Source organism: Atractosteus spatula, chromosome 20 (genome assembly GCF_055471065.1).
Source record: "Atractosteus spatula isolate fAtrSpa1 chromosome 20, fAtrSpa1.hap1, whole genome shotgun sequence".
Lineage (NCBI taxonomy): Eukaryota > Metazoa > Chordata > Actinopteri > Semionotiformes > Lepisosteidae > Atractosteus > Atractosteus spatula.
Window position 1 is genome coordinate 12237077 of NC_142725.1, and position 25373 is coordinate 12262449.

General features: G+C 44.4%; 1 protein-coding gene across 1 annotated transcript; it reads right to left on the reverse strand.

Moving 5' to 3' along the window:
* Nucleotides 1-455: 455 nt before the first annotated feature.
* mmel1 (membrane metalloendopeptidase like 1) lies at nucleotides 456-25373 on the reverse strand. The gene is made up of 23 exons (XM_088937910.1): nucleotides 25315-25373; nucleotides 24813-24979; nucleotides 19207-19266; nucleotides 18243-18404; nucleotides 17970-18050; nucleotides 17737-17832; nucleotides 16860-16978; nucleotides 16184-16249; nucleotides 15056-15190; nucleotides 14376-14465; nucleotides 13691-13827; nucleotides 13053-13146; nucleotides 12044-12172; nucleotides 11680-11778; nucleotides 11369-11452; nucleotides 10982-11085; nucleotides 9721-9779; nucleotides 8740-8859; nucleotides 7916-8049; nucleotides 7217-7282; nucleotides 6921-7016; nucleotides 3339-3415; nucleotides 456-2394 (listed from the first exon to the last, which is right to left on the reverse strand). Exons 1-23 carry the CDS (start codon nucleotides 25371-25373, stop codon nucleotides 2295-2297), a joined length of 2334 nt encoding a protein of 777 aa, XP_088794036.1. The 3' UTR covers nucleotides 456-2294.

Sequence of the window (25373 nt, forward strand, 5' to 3'; positions counted from 1 at the left end):
GGCCCATCAACATCCTTCAGATCCCATGGCTCTGCAGGTTGCATGTCAGCTGAACACTTGGCATTTAAAAGCAATGAGCCAATATGCCTTTGGAATATATTAAGGCTTGTGGAAATAAGTTCCTTTAAAAAATTGCCTGAATGTTTTTTTTTTGTGACCATAATAGCTCGGAAATATGATTATGGATGGAAACCTCTTTCATTTGCTTCCCATTGTGACACTTGGTTGTCAGTTCGAATAGGACTTCAGCAGCGATAAGGACAGGCAGTTCAGAAGAATGACAGAGAAGAGACAGAGATTCAGAACTGACATTGGGAAATTGGCACAAAGCAAGCCACGAGGAACACAGTGCAATCCTAGGATTGGTATCCTTACAGCATATCTAGAACAGAACGGCTCATCAGAACATACACAGCAGAAAGCTCTGGAAGGAAATGTCTCCAATGCACTGACAACCCCTCCAGACTTAGTTTAATACTTTTTCATATAAGTGAATTTATCCATAATGCTATGAAGTAATAATCATAATACATTTGATATTAATATTGACAAGCCCTTAGCACTCTATCTTAATTACAATTTAAGTATTTAGTACATAAGTAGATGCTGCAGTTTTTTGTTACTTTATATACAGATACATTTAAAATGCAAGATGATGCTAGTTGAAAAGAAAAAAGCAGAGCACTGTGGCTTATTCTTCACAGTGTTTAAAACACAGCGAAGCATCTTTGGCTGCTTGAATTCAGAGTAAATTAACGTTTTGTCATGCTAGACCAGAGGTTTCTCATTGTGGTTCTGAAGGGTTAGTGAGTCTGCAGGCTGTCTAGGTTTCTTTAAAGCAGCCAAGCCTGTACAGCTGGGAAAAACTGTTAAATTGATCCAAATAAGCGAGTAATAAGATAATTTAGGTCATTAAGAGCTGAACACAGTGACCCTCCAGGACTGGAACTGATCAGTAGACCTGCCTGATTTGCAATGGGTATAAATGTATCTTAAAGACAGTCACTGCAGACGTCCTCTCTTAAAACAGAATGAAACACAGTACCTGGTTACTGAGGAAACACTACTAGAATAATACAATCCTCAATCTAGCTCTGGGGAAAATGGGATTTACACAGGAAGTAAAATTATGTTTTTCTTGTTAGCCGCGCTCTGTACATAACTCCATATAAAATGAATCAAAAAATAAAATACCAGTGATAATTTATAAAGGACACTCTGGAATTAATTAAATGTAATGCTACAATATATTATTCGGTATCTATAACAGTACTGTAGTTTCAGGTGTAAGTTTCTTGGCATACTTGACTTTGTCAGAAAAGGCAGTGACAGTACTACAAGCCACCTGGTTTAATTTGAGTTTTAAAAAGCAGAAAATAATTCAACAGTCTTTCAGTCTTGCGTCTTGCATTCGATGCAGCCAGCAATCACTCTTATTATCCTATATGCTACAAACTGGGTACTAAACAACCATCTGGAAAAACCCAGAGTCCTTTCCAGGCCTGTTTTTTAAATCAAATGCTTTTCCTAATTGTTTCATATCCTGTAGTGCGTATCCATTGGAAATCCCTAATGTTTACTTAAGCTTTTTCTTTGTTCCGATCAGGATTTTTGTTTGCAGTGTTGATTAACTAAACATTGTAGGACATTGATTTTTTTTCCTCTGGGCTGCGGGCAGAACTAGAGAAAATGAGGCTATGGGGGATTATGAAAGTGTCGCACAGAGCTTCGCCAATGGGGATCAAAGCATTGTGCAACACCAATACTCCTCCCCACCACACCCCTTTCTATCACCTTCGGAGAGCTCCTTTCCAGGATCTTACCACAGACTAAGAGATGCTGTCAAATGAAATATTTTGAAGGGTGTTAGTGTGTACTTGTTAGGTATCCTATATTGAGTGTTTCTGGTTGATATGAGTGTAAAAAATGTGTTATAATTCTGGCAAACCAAAACAACAGCAGCCTTAAGTAGCCTTGCACAATGACTCCAAATACAATATAGGCAAGTACATTTCTGTGTATGCATGGGCTTCGTATATCTCATCTACTGTATATTGCACCAAATGTCAAGATTTTAGGTTGTTTAGTTTTACTGCAACTACTAGTATATATCCTAAGTAATTGTAGATCGCTCCTGCATTTCTGTACCTGTTTCCTGTTATGACAATCAGTCAGACTGCATCGAAGCCGCCACTCTGGTGAGCGGGCGGGACACAAACTGTATGGCCAGGCACGAGATTGTTGCCCCAGTCGGTAAGCAATAGCCTGAGGCACCCAGTGAAAAGACCCCCCGGCTACCAGACTCGGCATTTGACCTCAGGGTGCATGGGACTGCCCTTTTTACAGTGGAACGCCTCTGAGAACGCCCCGAAATTCTGGAGAGAGCCCATCACTCTGTGGAGGGAAAGAGAGAGAGAGAGAGAGAGAGGCAAGGTGACAGCTAAAAGATGGAGGTAGGAATAAATTACACTCATAAAGTGTGGGAAGTGGAATGGAGAGAGGTTGACAGAGAAACCAGAAGGGAGAAGACCAGAGGAGCTACTGGAATAGAGGCAGGAAAGGTTCTTCAAGAACGTCTTTTCCTTTTATTAAAGCCCTACCTGAGCTTTGATTACCCTCTAGGGTCATTTTGTATCTGTAACTCCAGGGCATCAGAATAACGTCAGTACATATTGTACTGCTGGAAAAGTAAACTAAGACAGGAACCTGTTTGTTCTGACCCACGGCCATCTGGTTTCTGAAAGATTTGTGTGAAAAAACCTTCCTTTACTTATAGTTAAGGAAAAATTGTGTCTTGTGTTTTCAGTATTGATTTTTTTACTATTTTAACCTGCCTTTGGGGTAATTCTACTTAATTCCCCCTTAAATACACCAAAATGCTGTAATTTCCAGAATAAATCAAGCTGCTTTACGTTTGGTATTGCAGCTTCTGGAGTGTTTTGTCTAGTCAGCCTCTTAAACACTGTTTCCAGGTGATGCTGATCACCAATTCCAGAGCCTGTTTAAGAGCCAGAGCCAGTGTACATGGGGATAGATCTGGAAAGGAGTGTATTTATTTTAGACAGTTGTTAAACGAGACCAGTCTTGACAATATACTTTTTCTAGATTGTACATGTATGCAGTGTGCAATCACACTACAATATTAAGAATAATTCTGTCTCAAGTCAAAAAAGTCCTGTACTTAGAGAGCAATGTTTTCCTAAAACTGGGCTGATTGTGTATTGCATTTTAAAAGAAAGCATGTAGTTTTAAAAGCAGGTGTGTGCTCATGGAAAGACTGGAGTTAGACAGACCTACCAAAAGGGTTAAAACACCCATTGTCAAGTATAGTAACTTACCTGTACTCTAGGGGGCTGTGTGAGTCTGTCTTGATTGACTGACTTGCGTATTCAGGCCTGTATGAGCCGCACCATACCTGAGGACAAAAGAGAATAAGAGTTTCAACTGCACACAACTGTAAAAAAGCACACATCCTCCTGCATTTTGGTAATACATTGATGAAAAAGCCAGGCAGGTAAAAATGATGATGGTCCAGTTGATAATAAAAAAAAGTTTGTTTTGTACACAATTCCTGATTTAAATCATGACTGACTCTGCTGCTTTCACACTTTGTTACCTCGAACAGGATATTAAACAGGATGAGATTTAAATCCAAGTGCCTATTGTATCATTTGAGGATTATGATTTCAAATTTGTATTGTCCCAGGGAATTTCTTCACTTGTAACATTCAAGCCCCATTTCATACAGTAATAATTGCTTATACTTATATAGCGCTTTTCTGGACACTCCATTCAAAGCGCTTTACAGGTAATGGGGACTCCCCTCCACCCCCACCACCACCAGTGTGCAGCCCCACCTGGATGATGCTACAGCAGCCATAGTGCGCCAGAACGCTCAGGACCCCGGTTTTACGTCTCATCCGAAGGACGCCCCTGTTTACAGTATAGTGTCCCCATCACTATACTGGGGCATTAGGACCTACATGGACTGCAGGGTGAGCGCCCCCTGCTGGCCCCACTAACATCTCCCTATTCTGGATGCACCTTTTCCAATTGTACTCCAAGCTCCAATTGTGCTGGACCAACCTTGGCCACAGTCATCAATCTTGTGAGTCAAGTAAGCTACACTGGTACAGCCATTGCGTTCTGAGTCCTTGCACTACAGTACTAATTCCTGATCTCCTTGGACAGTGAAGTCACCACATGATCTTTGATCGCAGCTGATGTGGCTTGCAGCAGATTGCTGATTTGCAGGCAATATGGATGGTGAGGTTTGGAGGGAGTGAGATAAGTTGTGTCCAGATAAACTACACCACACTCTTTCCTGAGAACCTTGAGATGGGAATCTTGGAGAAGAATCAAATCTGCTTTTTTCACTCATTTGTGCCATAATTCAGGTTAGCGTCTTTTCTGCTCCTGCTGATGGGTGTGCAGTGCTCATGAGTGCTTTGTATTCAGTCAATAACCTTGTTTGTTCTTGTAGCATCTGGGTTTTTTGAAGAGCAGAAGTTCATAACCTTGGGCGTCTCTTGGCCTGACGCTTCAGTTATGAAAGTAATTGCTTCAGAGATACAAGAAGCACCACCACATGCAGGAGATGTTTGTCAGTGTCTCTGCGGCGCACTACTATTGGTCAATACGTTTTTGGTGTGCATGCTGATTGGAGGATGACAAGACATCATTTGCATGCCACAAGTGACATCATAAAAAGGTCTCATTTGAACGAGGCTAAATATAGTCTTTTTTTGTTCTTTGCTTTTAAATTATTTTCTTACACAAGCTTATACTGTACCATTAATATAGATATAGTAAACTAGTTTATCAAAATAACTACTATGAACGTGTAGTGGGTTTATTGTCAGAAGTATTGCTTCTAACACTCGTACATCTGTTTAAAAAACTTTCATTGCAAATTGAGCACTTTCGAAAATGGATGAATATTTAAAATACTAATAAAATGTCATGTGTCAACATGAAGCCACTTTTTGCTTTGCTGGTGGAGACCTTGTTGCAGCGTTTACACAGTGAAAGTGTGGTCTGATTTGTCCAGTGACATGTCCCAGCGAACTCTCTCAATCTGTTAAACAAAGTGGTATTAAAATCATCTGATATTTATCTGCCGCTTATTTGTTTTTCTGCTGTGGTTTTTAGTATTTTTGGCACAGGCACCGACACAGTCTACAAAGACCCCTGGGGGTCCTTGTATCCTGGAAGTTGTGTGTGTTTTCCTTGTGACCGTTTTTTTTTAAGCGGCACTCTGTGCCTCAGCTGATTAACTGTTTTAATCTGTTTTAATTCTGACAGTGAAAAGAAGGGCTTTTAAATGAAAATACAACTCTCATGCGTCAGTGCCTCTGTGGCTAACACTGGAGGCATTTACAATATGTACCACAATACATCTGGTATAAAGGCAGCTTCCAGAGGGTTTTTTTAATTATAGGACTTTGGTATGTACTGTACATTCAGCTACTTTAGATTTAAGTTTTTTACCCTCATGTCACACTGGTTTGTCACACAGGCTCCAGATGAAAACATCTGCAAGGAGAGCTGGAGGTCAGTGAGGGTCCTTAGGGCCATGTCTATGTTGTGTGTAATGAGTGGAAGATACTAAGGCCTTGGAGACCACGAAGAAACAGAATTTGTTTGCGTTGTGACCACTTTGCAGAAGAATTGTGCCAGCAGGACCACAGCTGTAATCCAGAACTTGCTACCTTACAGACTGAAATCTTCCCCTTTTCCACATCGCCTGCGAAGCAGCTTCAATGTTGTGAGTATAATGGCCTGCATTGTGTTTAATGAGGCAGTTATGGTCAAGTCAGGCCTCAGCACCCCCAAAAGCAGAGGGGTTCCCCACACCCCTTGAGTTTTGGCTTAATGGACTTCTCTCCTTGATTCGTTAGTAGTTTATGGCTGGGCAATGCCCTAGAGTTAGTGACGGAATCCTAGTTGGAGTCACTCAAGCCATTTACACTATGAAAGAAAGACTCAGTGGACTACATTGGTGTGTTTTTAACAATTGTTATGCCCAACCAATTTGGATTAGTCATTTTTTACATCTTCGATTCCTGTGCAGTATGGAGAAGAAAGGAAGACACGCTCCTACCCATCAACCCCTCAGAGCCTCTCATCTTTTTAACATGCTGCTAGCTTCACAGTGCCTGACAGGAGAGTTTGCACTGACTGGAGGAGACATGCATCCCTCACTGACCTCACTCCTAGCCCGCAGATACTCAGCAAGTCACAAACCTTGACCATCTAATCTGAACCCTACATCTTGCAATGCTCAGCTAGTGACACAACCCAGGCTTGAACCCACAACAACGGTCAATCTCTGTTTGATTCTCAACCTGTGCTAAGAGTGAATTGAGCCGGGCCTCTTTTTTGTCATACAGAAACGTTTTTTAACTTCCATATTTCTTCTCCAAATTTCACTTCTCCCTCTTCACTGCTCTGTGCCGCTTTTTCTCCCTCTCTCCCCGGTTGTTGGCTCTCACTAGTGTACTGCCTTGGTCTTCCCATCCCCATATCTGTGTCTGCTCCTCCCGTTTTTCTCTCCTGTTTTGTGCTCCTCTGGGAACTCGGAACATTCTTGCCCAGTTCCCCCATCAGCCTCTTCTCTTGCTCCTTTTCTTCTCCTCTTTCCGTATCAAACGACAGCTAAGCATTTGCACGTTACACACCAAGACACTGCTGTTGAGATTTCAGCCAGTGTTGCGCTCGTCATTCTCTCTAAAAAAGGCAAAGCTGTTGGAAATGTCAATGCTTTCTTTTGATGTGGGAGGATTAACAAGCTCTCTCCTGCTTTGGCCTTGTGTTTTTAGCCTGCCGTCGTTTCAGTCGCCGCGCATTTCAGCGCCTGGTGAGTGAAGCAGAAAATCTTCACTGTCTCTGTCTTCCCTGCCCCCCTCCTCCTCTCTCACCTGTGCGAAGTTGAGGAAGAAAAGCTGCTTGTGGTCAAGATCCAGGCCAGGGAGATGGGGCTCCTCCCCTTCTCTCTCCACCCACTTCAGGTATGCCTGCCGGGCAGATGGACACAGGTGATGGATGGGCAGACAGGGCAGACAATGGACACAGATGGACACAGATGGACAAAGATGGAGAAACCACGAAAAGCACTAGAATGATATAAGATTAACATTAACCATGGCTGATTTATGTTAGCATTAGAGCCATCATTATCGCTATTAGCCTTAGTGATGGCAATTAGAGACCTTACCTTATAGGCTTGCCGGACACCTCCATTGTCTGCGATGTTCTCTCCAAGTGTGCTGATCCCACTGACCTGCCAACACAAGACACGTTCTGTCACCGGCACCCAGGCACAGCCCCCCCCCACGTGAGAGACACACTGCCCATGCCTCTTGCTCTGACTCTGCCCTTGGTCTGTTTTGAACTTGCTGCCCCCTGGCAAAAAGATGCCCGAGGTGCTGGCACTGGCTGGGACGCTTGTAAAAGCTCCCAGTGTCCCACCTTCTCCCATTCTTAGCTTAAAATTGATTATAAGAATACACAGCACATACATGCATCGCCTCAGACTCTGCCTTCAGCTGGTTCTATGAGATTTGTCTGTTTTTAGGAAATAAATTAGGAAAAAAATATGTATTTTTAAATTTCGGTACAGGACTAAAGAAAGCTATGCAGATCAAAATGTCTTTGGCTTGACTGCAGACCTGAAGTGACCAGTAGTATAACTGCAGTCAGATTCGGTGTGTGTGAAGTTTTGTTTTTTTGTGAGACGTACATTCACGAAGGGCAGACAGAAAGGAACTTTTGAGAGCTGTGAGTGAACACTACATCTCTGAGCTGCCTGCAGATGGCGCTCAAGATACAGTGCTGAGTATGTTAATCAATCAGAGTGCCCAGAACAACACCCCAGGATTTCCTGTTAGTCCCCTGTTCAAGCCACCTGACTCACATTCTGCCCGCCTGCCAGTTTCCAGGTGAAGTTTCCATACTGGTACACCATGCACTGGGACTGCTCCTTAAAGTGCATGGCCGAATAATTGCTCCACCAATCAAACATGTTCCCGTCCTTGTCGAAATTCCTCCCTGTTTTGGAAGAGACACAGCAGAAGGACAGCATCTCATTTTCTAATCAGGAAAGATGAATTAAGTTCACACCCTTAATTAAGGCGCCTCTCGTATTAACCGGTGCTGACCTCATCCTGGAGCTTGAAGTTCTTGTTCTATTGCAACCTGCCCGTTTATACAGTATGACAGGTAAGAGCTCATTTGGGGGGTGATGGAGGGGGAAAAGATTGGACAAGGGAGTTTGTCAGATGTGGAGAGAAAAAATGCTGATATTTTCAGGGCAGAGACTCTCAACATGAGTGTGAATGTGCCTTAATGTCCAGGTACTCGCAAGGTACTCTCTTACTCAGCCTTTATTTCACTGTGAATGCCTGCCTTTTACTTTTTACTTTTTTTAGTATTTTTTGCCATCTTCTGAGAGCTAATCATAGTACAACCTGGACTGCTTTACTGACTGGCTTATGCTGTGATCTGAACTTTAATTCAGTCGACTTTGATGTTTCTTATGGCTCAATGTCGGTCGTGCTCTGCTCGATGGCAGTGACGTTAGATGGGCTACGCTGTCCGCTGGCCTCCTCGGCGCAGGCTGAGCGAACAGATTGGAAAGGGACGGGTGCAGAGGTCAGGAAGAGAGAAGCATCTGGAGAGATCAGGGGGCGATGCTGGGCGTGTTCACGTGTGTGTGCGTGCGTGCGCGCTCACACGTACCGTTGTCATCAAAGCCGTGCGTGATCTCGTGCCCGATCACCATGCCGATCCCGCCGAAATTCAGAGCCTGGGGCTGCTGCTGGCTGAAGAAGGGGGGCTGTAGGATCCCAGCGGGGAAAACTGAGAGGGTAGAGGCAAAGGTTAGCAAACAAAAACAAGCTGAGTGAAGATGATGAAGGTTTCAGCAATGCAAATGGCCTTAATTGTCAATGTTCAGTGCATTTCACTTGTAGTCTATCATATATTTCCATCAGTCCAAGTGCAGATACACAACTGTAAGGTAAGGGGAAAATACTCACAGGGTTGTTATTTGAGACCTACCCCATCTGAAACCACTAATTGTTTCTGTACATCTGGGCTCTTAGCAGTGACCTTGTGCTCCACAGGAAGACTGAGAGGGACAGTCAAGCCCATGCTGCAAACTCACCAGTCCCTTACAGGCCAGTGGCTGCTTGTCCCTCACCAGGGGCACTGTAAGCCTGCAGGAGCTGCTGGCTGGCTCTTACCCTGGGGCCACACTGCCAGTTGTGTTCATGCCTCGTGGTCTTAAACAACCCACCTTGTGCGTGGAACAAGTGTCTTTACAGGCTGAGCCACTTAGAGTCCCAGTGTCTTTTTAAAGAAGACAAGCAGTCTGAGAGCAGACTGCCAGGAAAGGAGGAAATTAATTGCGGTAAGAGAGGACAAAGTGAAGGAGAAAATCAGAGAAGACTAAGGTAGGAGACTAAGAGAGACCCAAGGGGAGTAATGACTGAGGGGCTGGCAGTCAGCTGGGGACAGGGACTGAGAGGTTGATGGGGGAGGTAGACCATGTTCTGTATGGGAATGAGAGTGTGCTAGGGTGAGAAGTCTGCACTAAGTACATTCCTTTCAAACTCTTCTCAAGTCACAAGTCGTAAGTCACATACAGAAGCACACAGAGATTTCTGGCTGGCTTGTTACCAATGGTGTTTTGTCACATCCCCTGTCCAGATTGCTCACCTATCTGGTTTCTGTTGGGGGAGTAAAAGGCATTGACAACTGCTGCCCCAATAATCCACCTGCAATAAGAATGGAAAACAGCTGAGCACAACTGAGAGCTCTTTCACTGGAAGGCTGCCCACTGCCCTTAATCTGTTATCTTCTCATGTGCTATACAAATGCCCAAAGGAAGAATCTTTTCATTCCTTCCAAAAATGTTTTGATCTTTCCCTCTTCCAGCTGAACATTAATAAGCTGATCACCATCGACAGGAAAACATAGGTTTCTGGGAATGCATCCACTTTTAATTTGCTGCACACTTAGTCCTTGTCTTACGAGCGTGTCATGCTCCCAAGACTTGTTCATACCTCAAGCTGTTCTGAAGTCGAAACATTTTGACTGAAAGTGCTCTTCGTTTTCGCCGCAAAGGTTATTACCTGTTATTGTCTCTCCTCCATTGCTCAGCCATTTTTACGAGTTATTAACACTCAAAATAAACCCCAGAATCACAAAGCAACAGTTAGATGTTAATATAAACAAACCCAAAGTACACTGAGTGACTCATTGTCTCCAATAGCCTTGAGCCATCCTGACACTAGTCAGTATCACTTTGCTGCTTGCTATTCCACTAGACAAAAATCATTTCTTATGGGAATCAGTACATATACTTATGAACATCTCAATTGTTCATACCCCGAGGGCTGAGCATACTTTCTTATCAGTGCCGATACATTGCAGGACCCCTAGTAATATTAGGTTGTCTTTACGGCTCTGGTGTCCTGAAGTGGACTGCAGTCATCGCCAATGGAGACGTGATCTCTCTAGGTGGAGAGAGATGGACTGGAAAGATGCGGTCACGTCCCATTAGACTGATCTGCCAAACTAGCTCAGCAGAGCTCAGCAATGTGCCACTTCCACAGTGGCAGACACTGCATTGTGTTCTTTGAAAGAGATCCTGGTATTGCAGGGTGTCTGGCACCCTCACTTGGATAAACTTAGTACAATATTCTAAAATCTAAACTAAACTAAAATCTAGGGGAATACTGTCCGAACTGCATTAGAGAAGTAGCCCATATTTTCACATCATTTTATTCTCTGGGTTGTGTAATATTTTTTTCACTAATGCTGTATTCTGCTGTGCCTTTTCCTCTTTCTGCTTCAGCAGAAGTGAAGTCTGTAACAGCTGCACCAGTTAGCAGCAGATTTGCCTCAGACCAGCTCTGAAAAAAGCTACAACCCGTCTCTTACCGCAGGAAGACACCCGTTGCTGGGTGTTACTCACAGGTCTGGGTCAACTCGCTCCCTGAGCTTCCTCAGGCTCTTCTGCGCCCCTGCGTGCAAGTTCTCCAGGATGTTCTCAAAGTAGTTCTCCTCGCTGAAGTTCAGCTGCAGGGAAGAGGGAGGGGCGTGGAGCTGCTGGGGTCACGGGGTCATGGCAGGAGCACGTGTCGCAGCACAGAACTAACACACAGCGTCTTCATTTGTTGCATCCCTTTAACCTTCCTGTGAGGGTTCGGGTAAAACTTTTTCCGTTTTGGAATCGGCCTTATATTCTTTAGGTGGAAATCGTCATTTCTACAAGCATGAGCTTGACAAGAGAGCTTCAAGAGCAGTGCACTAAAAAAGCCCCCCCCCCCCCCCCTCCCCTGACCCTCTCCCCCTTCCTCACATGTGCGTATTCCTGATCCAGCTTGAGGTTTTTCTCCTCCAGGATGTGGTCAGGATAGCCGATCTGCTCCTTAATGGCCATGGCCTGTAAAACAGAGCAGCAGCTCGGTACCCAGACACCTCCTCAGATCACATTAAGAGCTGCATACACTTATCACTAATCACCCATCACGCACAGGTGACTTTTGTCCTACAATGAAACAGCACAACATTTCTTTTTTCATCTTTAGCTGCTGGTTGCTGTGGACAGTGTACAGTAGTTGTGGTGGTGGTGGCAGCGTGCAGGGGACGGCAGTGCATCTGACCCCTGACCTTGTCTCTAGCCTTCTGCTTGGATTGCTCGTCCATCCAGCGCAGCTCCTCCAGTGTCTCCACAAAGGCCTCCTGGATCTTACTGATCAGCTCTCTGACCTGTTGGCAGGACACACACACACAAAGACGCACAGCTGCTTCAAATAGCGACGCAGATGTGCTCCACTGCCAGACCCACCGAGGTCCACATTGAGTCTGCATGGCAGAGTGCATATGGTCAAAGAGTGATCTCATTTATAATGTAATCTGTTGCAGTTTAATGGGGGCCCTGAGAAAATACACTGTAAATGCCGAGAGTTTAGTGGTCAATCTTATGGACCAGTTTACAGTGGATCACGTGGATATCGATAATCTGGCTTCTCACCATGCGTTTGCTCTCTCCGGCGAAGGTCTCCTTGACGTACAGAGCGCCCACGGCGTTCTCCATGTTGCTCTGCACGTAGCGCACACAGTCCCGCCAGCGCGCCTCCTCCACTGTGGTCCCGTACAGCGCCTGACCACACAAACACAGACCCTGAGTGAGTGCGATTCTTGGTGGGCAAGGCAAGTAACACACGACTGGGCACAAGAATTGATGCATAGATGAGTGCATTTTAAACCACATTGAAAGTAAAATTCACACAGTAATTTGTAAACCCTCCAATTTATTAAATTTCCAGGTATGCGGAGCACCATATTCTGTGATTGAAGGCATGAAGCGCCCTATGACATTGTAAACAAGCAGGCTTGTGAATACATCTCTTTTAATCCAGTAGAAGTATTGCTCTCGATTTATAGTTGGTTTTGCTTACAAATACAACTTACTTGTTAACTCAGATCACGTTGCCACATTTCTGCAGAGAAATGTCTGCTGCACAACCTGTAGTTATTCGCTCGTACTGTACAGTACATCGCATTACATTAGTCATTACAGGGACTAGTGAGCAGGAAGGGCCGCTTCACGTCGCAATTCAAGTGAATTCTCACTCTCTCTCGTGACGAGACCAGTGATTTGCATAAAGATGGAGACTATACAGTACTTTGACAAAGATTACAACTTTGTGCTTATTTGGAATTTGTACAATTTTGAGATAGCGGTCAATTAATTTATTTTGTTACTGAAATTTAATAACCGTTCTGTGAAATTGGGACTGCAGTTCCCCTTTAATTCACTGAAGTAGATTTACCAACTGAAAATAAATCATCATGCTAAGTAAAATGGATTAAAGCTTTCACATTAGGGACCCTGTTTAACTTAGTTAGCTGTGGTGTACACCTGAGCAGACAGGGTACAAAACGCCCTTCTCTGCCTCTGCTGGAGTGTGTGCTGTGCATGTTGTATCAAAACCCATTCCCTGCTCCTTGCAAGCTGATTGGATGGGGGTCAGTCTTGCCTTCCTGTAGTGTGCTCTGGCGTCCTTAAAGCGGCGACTCAGGCTGCTGACTCTCTCCATGACGAGCTGCCAGGTCAGGTAGTTCTGTAGTGTCCTGGCGGAGGGAACAGACACAGGGAGAGGCCTCACAGAAACGTGCTTTACTATTATTCACACGGTAGGTTAGAGGGGTGCAAAAACCTTCGGAATTTTTTTGACACTAACAAATGCTTTTGCTTTAAACATGCATCCACACACTTCCTTTAGTTTGAAAAGGATTTTGGGGGATTTTCGTAAGCCTTTAAGGACCATCTGTAGACAGCAAGGACTGTTCAAAGAAATAAGGAAATCAAAGTAATTTTGTGGCTTGGCTGTTTGGGTTTAATTTAAAATAAGGATGGTGATAGTCTTTAGGATTTCCTACTATGCTGAGCAAGCCTGGAAAACAGCACACTTGCAGGTTAACTAACTGTATAGCTCTACAGTCCCAGTATAACACCCTGTTTTCTGGTGAAGCTCACTGCAGGTAACTTGCTATTTATGTTTGGAGAGCAGTTCAACTCATTCCGACACACGTTCATGTTCGTGTAGGCTTGCAATCCGCTCTTGAGCCCAGCTCAACAAATTCATCTTAATTTCTGCCCCTTCCTTCCTGTCACCTGGTGGAGTGTTTGGCGAGGACATCTTTTAGTTTCTGTAAGTAGGGGGCGCCATAGACCACCACCTCCTCCTGGGGTTGCACCTCAATACTGACACTGGACAGCACCCCCTGCACGAACCGCGTCCAGTTGAAGCCCTGCACAGCAGACCACAGAGAAAGAAACTGTAAGGATCTGAGAACGAAGCCCTGTGGTCTTTCAGAAGGAGCCAGATGCAATATTGTTTATATTTATATTGTGTAATATGTTAGCTCTTTTTGTAAGTATATCTACCACTTAAAATAACAGTCTCAACACTGTTGGTCTTAGCAGTATGTGATACACTATAAACCAAAGTATTCAAGTACATTAAATTCTGTCGCAATCAAACATGAACTCCATTATGTTTCTTGTTTGTCAAAGTATTTTTTTCCTGTCAAGTGTACTAAAAAAACATATTAGTAGTAGCAGTGGACTGTGAGCTCTGTTTTGTTGTTAGAAAATATCTAGGAGGGCACTACACACTAAGATTCCCTACACACTAATTCTGACACAATTGGCAATGGTTTCAAAATATATATTCATTATGATTATTGAGTAAGATTGAATTTCCAGCTCCGACATCCTCTTTCACCATCGCTTTCTATCTCTGTTTCAGGTTCGAAGGTGGACCACAATGCCCACCGCATGCTGGAGGCAAACTCACATTCAGACCGAACTGCTCCTGCACCTCTCTCAGCGCCATCTTGTGGTAGAGCAGGGTAACATCGTGGCGCTCCTCTACAGGGGAGGTGGCCTGTGGGCACCGAGAGGGCAGTTGACACCGCACATCGCTACCAGTAGCATCAGAATTATGTCTCCAGGCCTCACCTTGGCTATATTAAGAGCTTTCAGCACAAGAAACGGCTCCAGTGTGGTAAGAAAGGACTTGTGACTTGGTTTGCTTGCTCCTGAAGGATTGAAATTTCAGTTTGATCACTTTATTTCAGTTTTTTCTAGACGAATTGTTAGACGTAGTTTAAAACATAAAAAGTAACAAATGAGATGAGGCCATTCCATCCATCTAACTCCTTTGATTGCTTGTAGCTAACTGAGGCAAGGATCTTATCCAGGTGTGTCTTAAAGAAGCCAGGATTTTCATGGCTGGGTAGCTTGATCCAGATATACACATAATTAAACATTTTTTTATAAAACTATTCCAGAATCAAAAACGTAAGGACTAAATAAGATAATTAATGTATTTATGCATTTTTATTGGAGGGTAGAAGTAAGAATCAGTCACTGGAGTGACAGAAGGAGCGATGTTACGGGCTGGCGAGCGCTGAACTGTGCGTGTCGCGGCCCGAGAAAGCTTTCCCGCCCTGGGCGTCGACGGCGCGGACTCACGTTGGCGATGTCCGTCTCCAGCTCCATCACGCCCCTCATTTCCTCCCAGACGTGCTCCTCGTCCTGCGTCAGGTTCCTGTCCTCCCGGGCCATGCGAGCAATCGACACCATGAACTCCAGGTAGGCCTCCCGCACCTGCCGAAGAAGAGCGCACGCTCAGGCGGTCCTGTCACTGCCGCTCACTGCTCCTCTTCCTCGCCCGCCCGGAAGAGCAACACTGGCGCCGACCTTTGCAAGATTGTAGCACATACCAGGCTTTTCATTCTCGACTTGTTTACACTGCTAATGAGCTGGTTAAAACAAGAGATGTTGATGGGACAGACTTAGAGGTCAGGCAGTGGAAAGTCTCCATCTCAGACAGCAGAGAACAGTCAATCCTTGGTTTAATGGGCTAACAGAGAGGAAGTCTGTTATTGCTGAGTACCCATTAAAACATTAATTATGTTTTTTTCCACCCAAAATCACACTGTTATATGATACACCTGAAGAAGGCTCCACGGCCGAAACGTTGTGTTTTCTTTCTTCTTTTTTTCAGCATAGAATAAACCTATTACTTGTTCCTTTGCAGCCTACACATGCTGATGCAGCTACCCACCTGTTATATGATATATATACATATACAATATCCTGTATATCCTTTATGGATCTTTTGACATTTTGGCAATTGCAATCAACACAGTCAAAGTGTATACCTTTTTAGCATATATGCACAGGCTCTTTATTTCATGTGAAGTAAATACTGTACTGTATCAAACTTAAAGCATATGAAATGCACCAAACCATGAGCTCTTGTGTTTACTTTACTCTTTTTTCAGGTCATGATTCATGTGATCCAGTGATCTGTATAGCGCCAGGGAAAAAAAAAAAACACTTAATGTTGAATTTGGGCAGTCTGAGGCGCAGAACCAGGTTAATGTACTCCCAGATCATGAATGTGTGACGTACAGCAATGGGTATAAAATCACGACATCCCCAGAAATGTTAATATGGGACAGAATGTGGTACACTCCAGGAACATTATGTAGGTCAGAAAGAGTTGTTTATGAAGATTGTTTTGAAAAATTTTCCATTGCAGCTTACAAGATAAACTAAAAAAGACTCCCTGTTATTGTCTCGAGAGGAAATTACCCGTTTGTAGTTCCCATCATTGAAGTAGTAGTCCCGGGATGGCATTCCCAATCCAGGCTGGTCGATCTGGGAATACAGGAGAAAAACATAGTTAGGCTTCTTCTTCAGAGAACCTATAATGCATACTCACAGACAGTCAATTGGTTCAAAAGTAATATGTTTAATTAGTATTCTGATGTGAAAAAAGAACTTGGTAGTCATACTTTTAGAAAAAATATGAATAATGTTCTAGTCCAATGATTTTTTTCATCCTTCTGGTTAGGGGTATTGAAAATCTGCACCCCGCTACTACACTCCCCATGTCAGCACAGGTGGACTCTGTGATGGATGTGTGTGCTTAGAGGTCAACAATCTGGTCTGGGCCTGTTTTCTGAGAAGTAAAAGGAAGATGTCCTCCGTGTTTCCGAACCCTTGGAATCAGGTACACCTTCTATATCTTTTTGTAGCTTCAAGTCATTTTCTGAAATGTGTTGGCTGCTTCGACTTACGTCTTGTACAACTCTGTATGTGCTCTGCCCACTTGTGATGTGAGTGCCTGTGATGGGCTCAGAGATGGAAATATGAAAATTCGTGGAACATTCGTTCATTCACTGAAAAACATCTTTCTGGACTGGCTGCCTGACTGTAACCCGGTTGGGACAGTGTCAGGTGGCCAAGCTGAAAGAGTCGTCCTTACATAGATTATGTGACGGCTGGAGTCGCGGTCATCCGTCCACACAAATAGGTCCACCAGCACCTTCTTATGGAAGCGGGAGTTGAGGGTGGCCAGGATATCCTCCAAACTCCACTTGTCCTCTGTGAGGGTGGACAGAGAGATTGATGTACCGGTACCCAATATAGATACACTGATGTCTGACATTGCTAATATTGCAGAATCAGTCTGGGATCCTGCATTACATGACAGGACAAGATCCTTGGTCAAAAACCTTCTGACAACTGAAAGGAGTCCTCTCATGTACAACCTTTCTCGTGTTCCCCTTCTCTTCCACACCAGCACAAGGCATTTAGCACACGCATCTTGCACAATCAAGATGGGACATCTGTATTAAATTCATAAACAGTGTGTACTATGCTGGTAATTACAGTATATTTTAATGAATCTCTAAAATGAAGGGTACATGCCAACTGACATTCAGGAGCAGAGGATGCAGAATTTGGCAATCAAGAGCTAACTAGCTAACTAGCACCATTCAACCTGGACAGAAGAACTCCCTCCTTCCCCAGTACTGTTCGGTCAACCAAGGCTCCTGTAACTGGGTGAAGGCGATGAGTTGCTGTAAATTGTGATAATGATGTACAAGCTGCAAATCAATCACCCTGCTTAATTTGTTCTTGAATGTCGTTGAAAAATATTGACCAGATGCTTAGAGTGTCAGTCTGTAGAGCTTTTACCGCTTAGATTCAGACACTGGATTTTCTTTTATTTTCTGCTGTGGGCAAACTGCCCACTCCAAAAGGAATGAATTAGACTGGGCATGTTGCCCACTACAGTAAATCAAGTCCCCTGTGTGTGCTCCTCTTGCAGAAAACCACGTGTTTTAAATTGTGTCTACCTATCATGCTATCCCAGTCCTCTGATGCAACAGGCCATCCTCCAATGACATCAATGAGCTTCATCAGGGGCTGGGAGTCTCTCTTCTCTATTAGACCTGCAGGGGACAGCACAGGAAAGCCATCAGCCAAATCCATGTTCTGCAGTTGTCAGCAGTGCAAAGACACTGGTAAGCTGTTAGTATGCCAGCGTATTTGTTTCCATGCATTGGGCTTCCACTATGCAGAGACTCACTTTCGTTCATGCAGGAGATGTACAGAGTCTTGGCTTTCTGGAAGGCCTCCCTGTCCTGTTCATTTGCAGTCTCCAGAACACCTGTCAGGGAGAAACAAACCAAACGAGAATCATTGGATTGTATAAGCAATGCTGCATCCTCATATAGCTTCACAGACAAATAATGTATCGCAGGTAAACCATTTTTACTCATGATAAAAAATTCTTAACCTACTTAAGAAGTAGTGTGCAGTGATGAAGAAGACACAAAGCGAAACTGTCCTCGGTGCTCACCCTTCAGGATGATCTCTAGCTCATCTCTCAGGATGTCAAAGACACTGTAGCGGGAGCTGGTCTCCGGGATGACGTGTCGCTCCAGCCAGCCCCCACAGGCATACTGGTAAAAGTTCTGGCATGGCTCGACCCGGGGGTCCATGTTCTGGATGAGCCGGGCCGCTGAAACAGAGAGGAGAAGGGGGAGGTGAGAGAGATACAGGGGTGAATAAGCCCCTTGACACATCAGTTGCCTCATTTCTGTTGGCTTACTCTCAGGTTGCGCTATCTTTGAAAAGTGACACCGTGACTGAGCAGAGACGTAGGCTGAAATAATTAGATGTGCAGCTCTCCCCAAAACAGAAATGACTGTAGGGCAGGTATAGGCTGTAGTGCAGGTATTGGCAGTTTATGGCAAAGGCTGTAAAATACCCAGCTGCAATTACAGGAAAGTGGGCAACATGGTGGTACAATGATTGTGCCTGGGGCCCTGGGTTCAATTCCTGGGGTGCTATGTGTGTGGTGCTTGTATGTTGTCCCCCTTTTTGCCTGGGTTTCCTATGGGGCTCCAGTTTCCTCCCACAGTCAGAAAACATTCGGGTAGGTTATTTGGCTTCTGGGAAAATTGGTCCTGTTGTGCATGCCCTGTGAAGGACTGGCAATCTCATCTAGGGAGGAAGTACAGAGAAGCAGTGGGAACACGCCAGAGGAGAAAGGGGGCACTGTTTGGGCTGGTCAGGCAATTCAGAAAAGAAGGAAGAATGGACTGTGGTTTTCTAAGGGTGGTCGTGTAGACATTTCTTCCCAGTAACAGAAACCAACAGAGACGCAAAACACTTTGCAGGAACACTGAAGGGGATCTCTGTATGTAGAATGTATTTATTTCTACCCATCTGTCTGCATGAAGTATATCTGTGCATACCTGGAGGCCAGGTGATTAGACTACAAAGGCTGAGCTCTTCCAGTGGTGAGACGGGACACCTACCTGCAGTGACGCAGCCTGGCGTGGTGCACACATTGTTGACACTGGCTCGGTAGGCGGGCTCTGAAGGGACAAACACATGCGCGATCTTGAAGAGACACATACCACACCGTTCTAAAGGGGCAGAAAATGCACAGTTCTGAAGAGGCAAAAACCACATGATTCCAAAGAGTAAGAAAAACTCACAATTATATTAACTGTCGTCTGTGTCTCTGCTTCTCATTTAGAGTTCCTCTGGAATGCTGTTGCTCCCCTTTTGGGATTGCAACAATTTGCTGTTTATAAGATGAAAAGATTTGCGAAACATTATTACATGTGATTGTTCCTTGCGTGAGGACATGGTTGATCATTCTCGTCTGACAGCCTGTATTTATAAACAAGAGTCAGGGCGAATCGCGGTGCTGTACTGGTATTGCTAGTCTTCTGTGACCAAAACTGAGTGTTCTACCTCAAGCTTGTGCCAGTCAGCTTGTCACAGATGACCGGCGAAACACACGCAGCCTACAGTTGTCACTTAAAACGGATCGGATGGCTTTGACTAAAAGGAAAAGATTACAAGGACTGAAAATCTTGCTTTCATTTGGCAAACTAGTGTAACCTAATTGAAAACACAGCCGGAGATATTAGAAACTAGCCTAGGGTGCTAATTCAGTCAGAACTGCCTCTAAATCACAGGCAGCCGTGATCCTTTTTTCCACTGTGTTGAGAAAGACTTACTTTATGCGCACTTAGTTTGAATTGGTTGTGTCAGCTTCGTGTCAGGGTTTAGCAGTACAACTGATAGTTGTGGCGATGATGAAGCAGCAGCTGAAATCAGGAATTTGAAAGAACTGGAGCTGACCCAGGGTGGCGCAGTGGTAAGCATTACTGCCTCTCAGCACTAGGGTCCTGGGTTCAATTACCAGACCGGCGGTGCTGTGTGTGTTTGCTTGGATAGCCTCCGGGTGCTCTGGTTTCTGCCCACAGTCCAGAGACATACTGGTAGGTTCATTGGCTTCTGGGAAAATTGGCCCTGGTGTGAGCGTGTGCTGTTAAGCTCCCAGCCCTTGGTCTCCACGGCAACTGACTGCGTCCACACATGGAGTAAAACGCCTGGTGCTCTGAAAACTCATTCGGAGCAGCTGCTCATGCCATCTGCCCCCACTTAACAGGTAATTAAGGTAATAATTATCTTATCAGCTCCAGGTTACTGCTCCGCCCATGGTTCAGTGCTCTGTCATTGAGTTTCCTACTGAGTAGGGAAGTGCTCTTAGCACAGACCAGCCTGTCAGCATTAGAGGTATCCTAGCCAATTCAGGCTATCGACTCAATCCTGAGATCACAGCCACCAGATCCCAGGTCTGTCCCCTTTTCACTATGCCCTCACAGCAACCAACCAGTCCTGGGTCCCCAGTCCCCTCTGCTCAGCTGCACCGTGTCGTCCCTGTTCTCTTCTGCAGTGCACGTTCCCTGCGTCGTCCGCCTTCTGTCTGTCTGTCTGTCTGTCTGTCTGCACAGCCCCTCCCCCAGATCTCGCCTCTGTGTAGCAAGCTAGTAGACTCCTCAGCTTGCCCTACAGCCGTGAGTCTTTTCAGCTCAGCGCCGCAGCGTAATGTGTGTGTCGCTGTGTGCCTTGTGATGGACTGGCATCCTTCCCAGGGTGTATCCTGCCCTGTGCCCATTGCTTGCCTAGATAGGCTTCAACTCCCCCGTGACCCCGGATTGGATGAAGTGGTTAGTAAATGGATTGATGGAGGTGACCCGTGATCAGCAGGAGAGTGGCCACACCCAGCCTGCCCAGGGGACTAACTTATCTTCTCTCATTTAGCTTCTGGTGAGTCTTCTTTCCTGTGAAACACGTTTTGGTTTCTCAATGGAATGTTTGTGGAGATCACTTTGCTACGCCCCCAAAAAGACATTCCGAAAGGCAGTAGTTTCTTTTTTAAATCTAATCTGTCTGAATTTGGCACAAGGGAGAGCTCTTACTCAAGGCAGGGAATACTCTTAACAACCCGAATCCAGCACCCAAATCACGAAACTAAATCCCTGTCGATCATTTTCCTGTCAGGCTAAATACATATGTACATTTTCTTGCTTTAATTACGGTCAGAAATAACTGGGATAAAAAGTATAACAAACAATGCTGTCTGTTATCTTTTCTTTCGAGTCTTACGGTAACTTTCCATAATACGGAGCACGAAACGGGTGGAGTTCGTTTCAGCGATAAGGAGTGAGCGAACGAGACGCGTGAGACAGTGGTCGGAGGTGAAGCAGTGTGTGTTTGGGCTGGGGGAAAATATTATTTAATCATCTCTAATTTAGAAATACTGATGGACCTGTAGCTGTCGCCCCACAGGCTGACCGATTCCACAACTTTTGTTTACTCTTTCAGTGCAAAATGTGCCCCCATATTGTACAGCAAACAATGGAAACACGTTAAGACACAAAATAACAAAATACACCTTTCCTGTGAGAAGCAGGAAACCAATGGCTTACTCGAATAGTTAGTTTAATAATAATAGCCTTTTTCCTAAAGAAAACGGAAAGTTATATTTGGAAAGGACAGCGAGTGTTGAATGGTCTCGCATAATTTTTCCATTCCCCTAAAACGCGCCTAAGAAAAGTGTTTTGACTTAAAACTCTTATTATAGGTGTTAAAAATAATGTGACGGTGAAACAAACCAGAAACTCCCTTACAAAATGTCTTTCACTAAGAAACAGCCCCCCTGCCGTTTGAAACGGCCTGTCATCGGCTGTTAATTTCACGTCTGACCGCCTGACAATTTAACAAACCTCCTTCCAGCGGCGAGGGGCGCACTGAGGCGCGCCGCGGGACGGGATTAGACGCTCGGCGGGGACAGCGGTGAGAAGCGACTGTTAAACCTCGCCATTCTCCCGCACTCACTCTCCCACTCTCCTCCCCTGCCGAGCCAGCGCATAGGTGGAGAAATGAGCAATTTTGTCCAATAGGATTTACGAATGTACCTTTTAACAGCAAGACTTAAAACACGGGAATAAATTATCCTAGCTGCTTACTTTTAACAGCCTCTGACATCCCAGTTTTTTCGCATCTTTTTCACTTCGGTTTCCCCCCAAATTAAAACTGCAGATCCCTATTCTTTGATCTAAACGGCCACTGCTGAATCCTTCTGAACAACTGCAAGATCCGGACCTCGACTTTCCACAGAAAACCTGACCGCAACTGGCCAGCGTCCAATCGTTTGTCCGTGTAATCATTTTTAATTGGGTGTACCGCACACAAATCCTGACTTTGATAGAACTAAACAGAGTGTAAAGACGAAATAAAAAAACGAACCTGGGACGACATCAACCAACGTAGACGAAGTCGTGGGCTACCCGCAAGATCTAATTGGATTCAGCGTAGCATTGCATTTTTAAAAGTTATTATTTGTTCTGGGTTTGGAATCTCGCTGTTCCTGCAATTTCTTTTTTTCCAGTAGGCAGAGGTAGAAGAGTTGGCTACAAAGAGAATGCATAATACAAGGAATACCACAAGTCACTTCACACAGATCCTAGCAGGATTCTTGGCACCCCGTAACTATAGGGACCGTCATATTACCAATGAAGTCTTTGAATTCAGTTGAATTGCTGGGTGCGTATATTTTGACAACCGAACGCCGACATAACCCAGGAACGAAAATTTGGTTAACTTTTCCAAAGCTAACACCCCCTTATCTCCAATCCCAGCTCCTTCGAGTACAGAATATTTAACGCCGAGCAGATAACCACCCAAGAGGATACCCGCCATTGGTAGTATCCACTCCAGATTGGGTAAATTCACTTCTACGGTCACGGCTGTGAACGGTTTGTGTGCAGAGTGGTAACAAAAAAGATGTAAAAAGATTATCTTTGTTAGGAGGTCGGGAGATACAGCAAGTCTTTCAAGGAAAGGGAATTCGGTCGCCTGTTGTAGCTATATGCCAAGCTGCCACTTTCTCGTTATTTTACACCACGTCTCGTCTACAGCTGTATGAAGGCATAATCTTGTGAGCATGAATAGATAACGTATCTATGCTAGTTAAAACCGCTTGCTCTTTGGGACAGTCAGTTGAACAATTGATACAAGAAAATAGAAAAAAAATGAGCTTAGAAAAAATATAATCTTGATATATCTAAGCTTTTTCCGTAACTAGGCAGTCAGGATGCGTGGGTGCGCACGAAGAGTCACCAGCTTATCGTTTGTGCCGAGTGCTGGTGGATCAGTGCTGTGCGGTTAACAGCGACCTCAGGGGTGAGAGGTGAGGGCTTTACCCCCTGGACTCGTGTCCCACTACTTTTCAGCTTTCAGCGAAGTCGGTGAAGCAAAACTCGCAATTCGGAGGACTTGAGTTTTTTTACACACACACAAAAAGGGAGGCGTTTCTGTGCGAAACGTTTTTTGCTTTAGCTTAAAAACGCGTCTGCAATCTGTATTATCAACAGCAACAATTGTGATTGCTTTAAATTCTTTTCCGTTCTTTTTTTATCATTAGAAAACTAATGATCCTTTTCTAACGTTCAGTGAAACTCTTATCTGTACATAAGAAGTCACTCTATACTGATTGAAAAAGTCCCTACAGATGCATCTTTGGTATCACAGATTTCGGATTCTCAAAAATGTTAGAATTCAAAATACAAGTCATAAAAAATGCCCACAGCTTGCTTACCCATAGCTCCCTGCGTGTCTTTACTTTTTGTGTGGAAGAATACCTTGTGTTTTAGATGACTATATTGAATTCTGAATGAAAATGTAAAAATGCATTTCAATAATGTCGTGTTGCATGATCACCGTCAAACAAGTTGTAAGTCACTGCGCCCGCTGCTTGACTTATTTACGATAAGTGGAAGAGATAAACTTTTCTAATTCCGGTGTAAATAACTGCAGACTAGGCCTCGGCGGGTATAAAGGTTATATGCGTAATTCTGTGTAAATGAGAAAAAATTTTACAGAGGGTCAAACGCCTGCATTCACCTTGCATACAGCCTACCTTGAAATCTGCAACTGTGGAAAATAAGCTTATATACTACTTTTATTGTAAAAATAATAGTTTGTCTTTTTCTTTTTATCTGTAATGAACGTTGACAGCTCCCGGCAGCTGTTCCTTTGAAAATAATGAATTATTTAAGTGGTAGAACATAAAGTATTCATATATTATATTCAGATCTATATACAGTATGTTAACACATCTCTGCGTCCACTAATATTCTGCAGTAAAACCAAAAGCAAACCTCCATTCGAAACCATCAAACGAGACATACGATTTCTTAATTCGTCGATATCAATATTAGCCTAAATGCTTTTTCGCTGGATATTGGCTAAACTCCGATCTTAGAAACTTTAAGGTAACCTGTTAGGCTACGAAAAAAACGTTAAAAAAACTATTTTTGTTGTCAACAATGAGAATAATTGGTTATATATCTAAACGAAATAATTGAAAATAGGCTTACTTCAGTAATAATTATTTATAATATGAACAGTTCGGCTGGTAGTCTACTCCAGCCGTTATTTCCCTTATCCCAGCCTAACGCAGAGCAACAGGATTCGCGTCTTCTCGAACTGACCTCCGAGAGAGGGGTTTTTAGGGGTGTGCGGGCAAGACGTTGCGGTGCCCCCCCCCCCCAAACCTTACCTTTCATGGCCGAGGTGTAGAGCACCGCCAGGCCGGCCAGCGCGCAACTGACCAGCAACAGCAGCACCGTCAGTCCGATCTCCGCCACGCTCCAGCGCCGCTTGCCCGCCTTGCTCGATTTCTCTACAATGTCCATCTGGCTTTCCGATTTACCCATTATTGTCACTCTAAGAAAAAAAAAGAGAAGAATCGCTGGGGGTGAAGGACGGAGCGAGTGTGTCTAACTCGTGTATGTGTGTGTGAGAGAGAGAGACAGTTTTACAAGTCGGAAAGGAGAGCGAGAGAATGCCGCACAGGTAAGACGAACTAGCCGGCGTGCTGGTTTTTGCGAGGTAAACAGCTGGTTTTAAGAAGCACAGCAACGCGCAGACGCTGGTAAAGGGATCTTATTAGCATAACTAAATAGCTCAAACCAGTCTGAGAAGAGAAACAGGCAAGCGACTGCGAAGGAGACACACCGACAACTTAATTGATTTTAAAGACAGGGCTGAAAAATGATTACACATATTTATCTGCTTGCTCCACTCCCGTGGGCGTGTTAGCAGTCGGCTCCTCTGTCAT

Excerpts from the sequence above, each read along its gene's own strand:
- mmel1 (XM_088937910.1), bottom strand. The coding sequence starts at position 25,373 with ATGACAGAGGAGCCGACTGCTAACACGCCCACGGGAGTGGAGCAAGCA. Across the intron at positions 13,828-14,375 it reads AGGAGCAGTTCGGTCTGAAT|GGCTTCAACTGGACGCGGTT; the intron begins GTGAGTTTGCCT and ends TCTGCTGTGCAG. Across the intron at positions 7,283-7,915 it reads AACTGGCAGGCGGGCAGAAT|GTCAGTGGGATCAGCACACT; the intron begins GTGAGTCAGGTG and ends TTGTGTTGGCAG.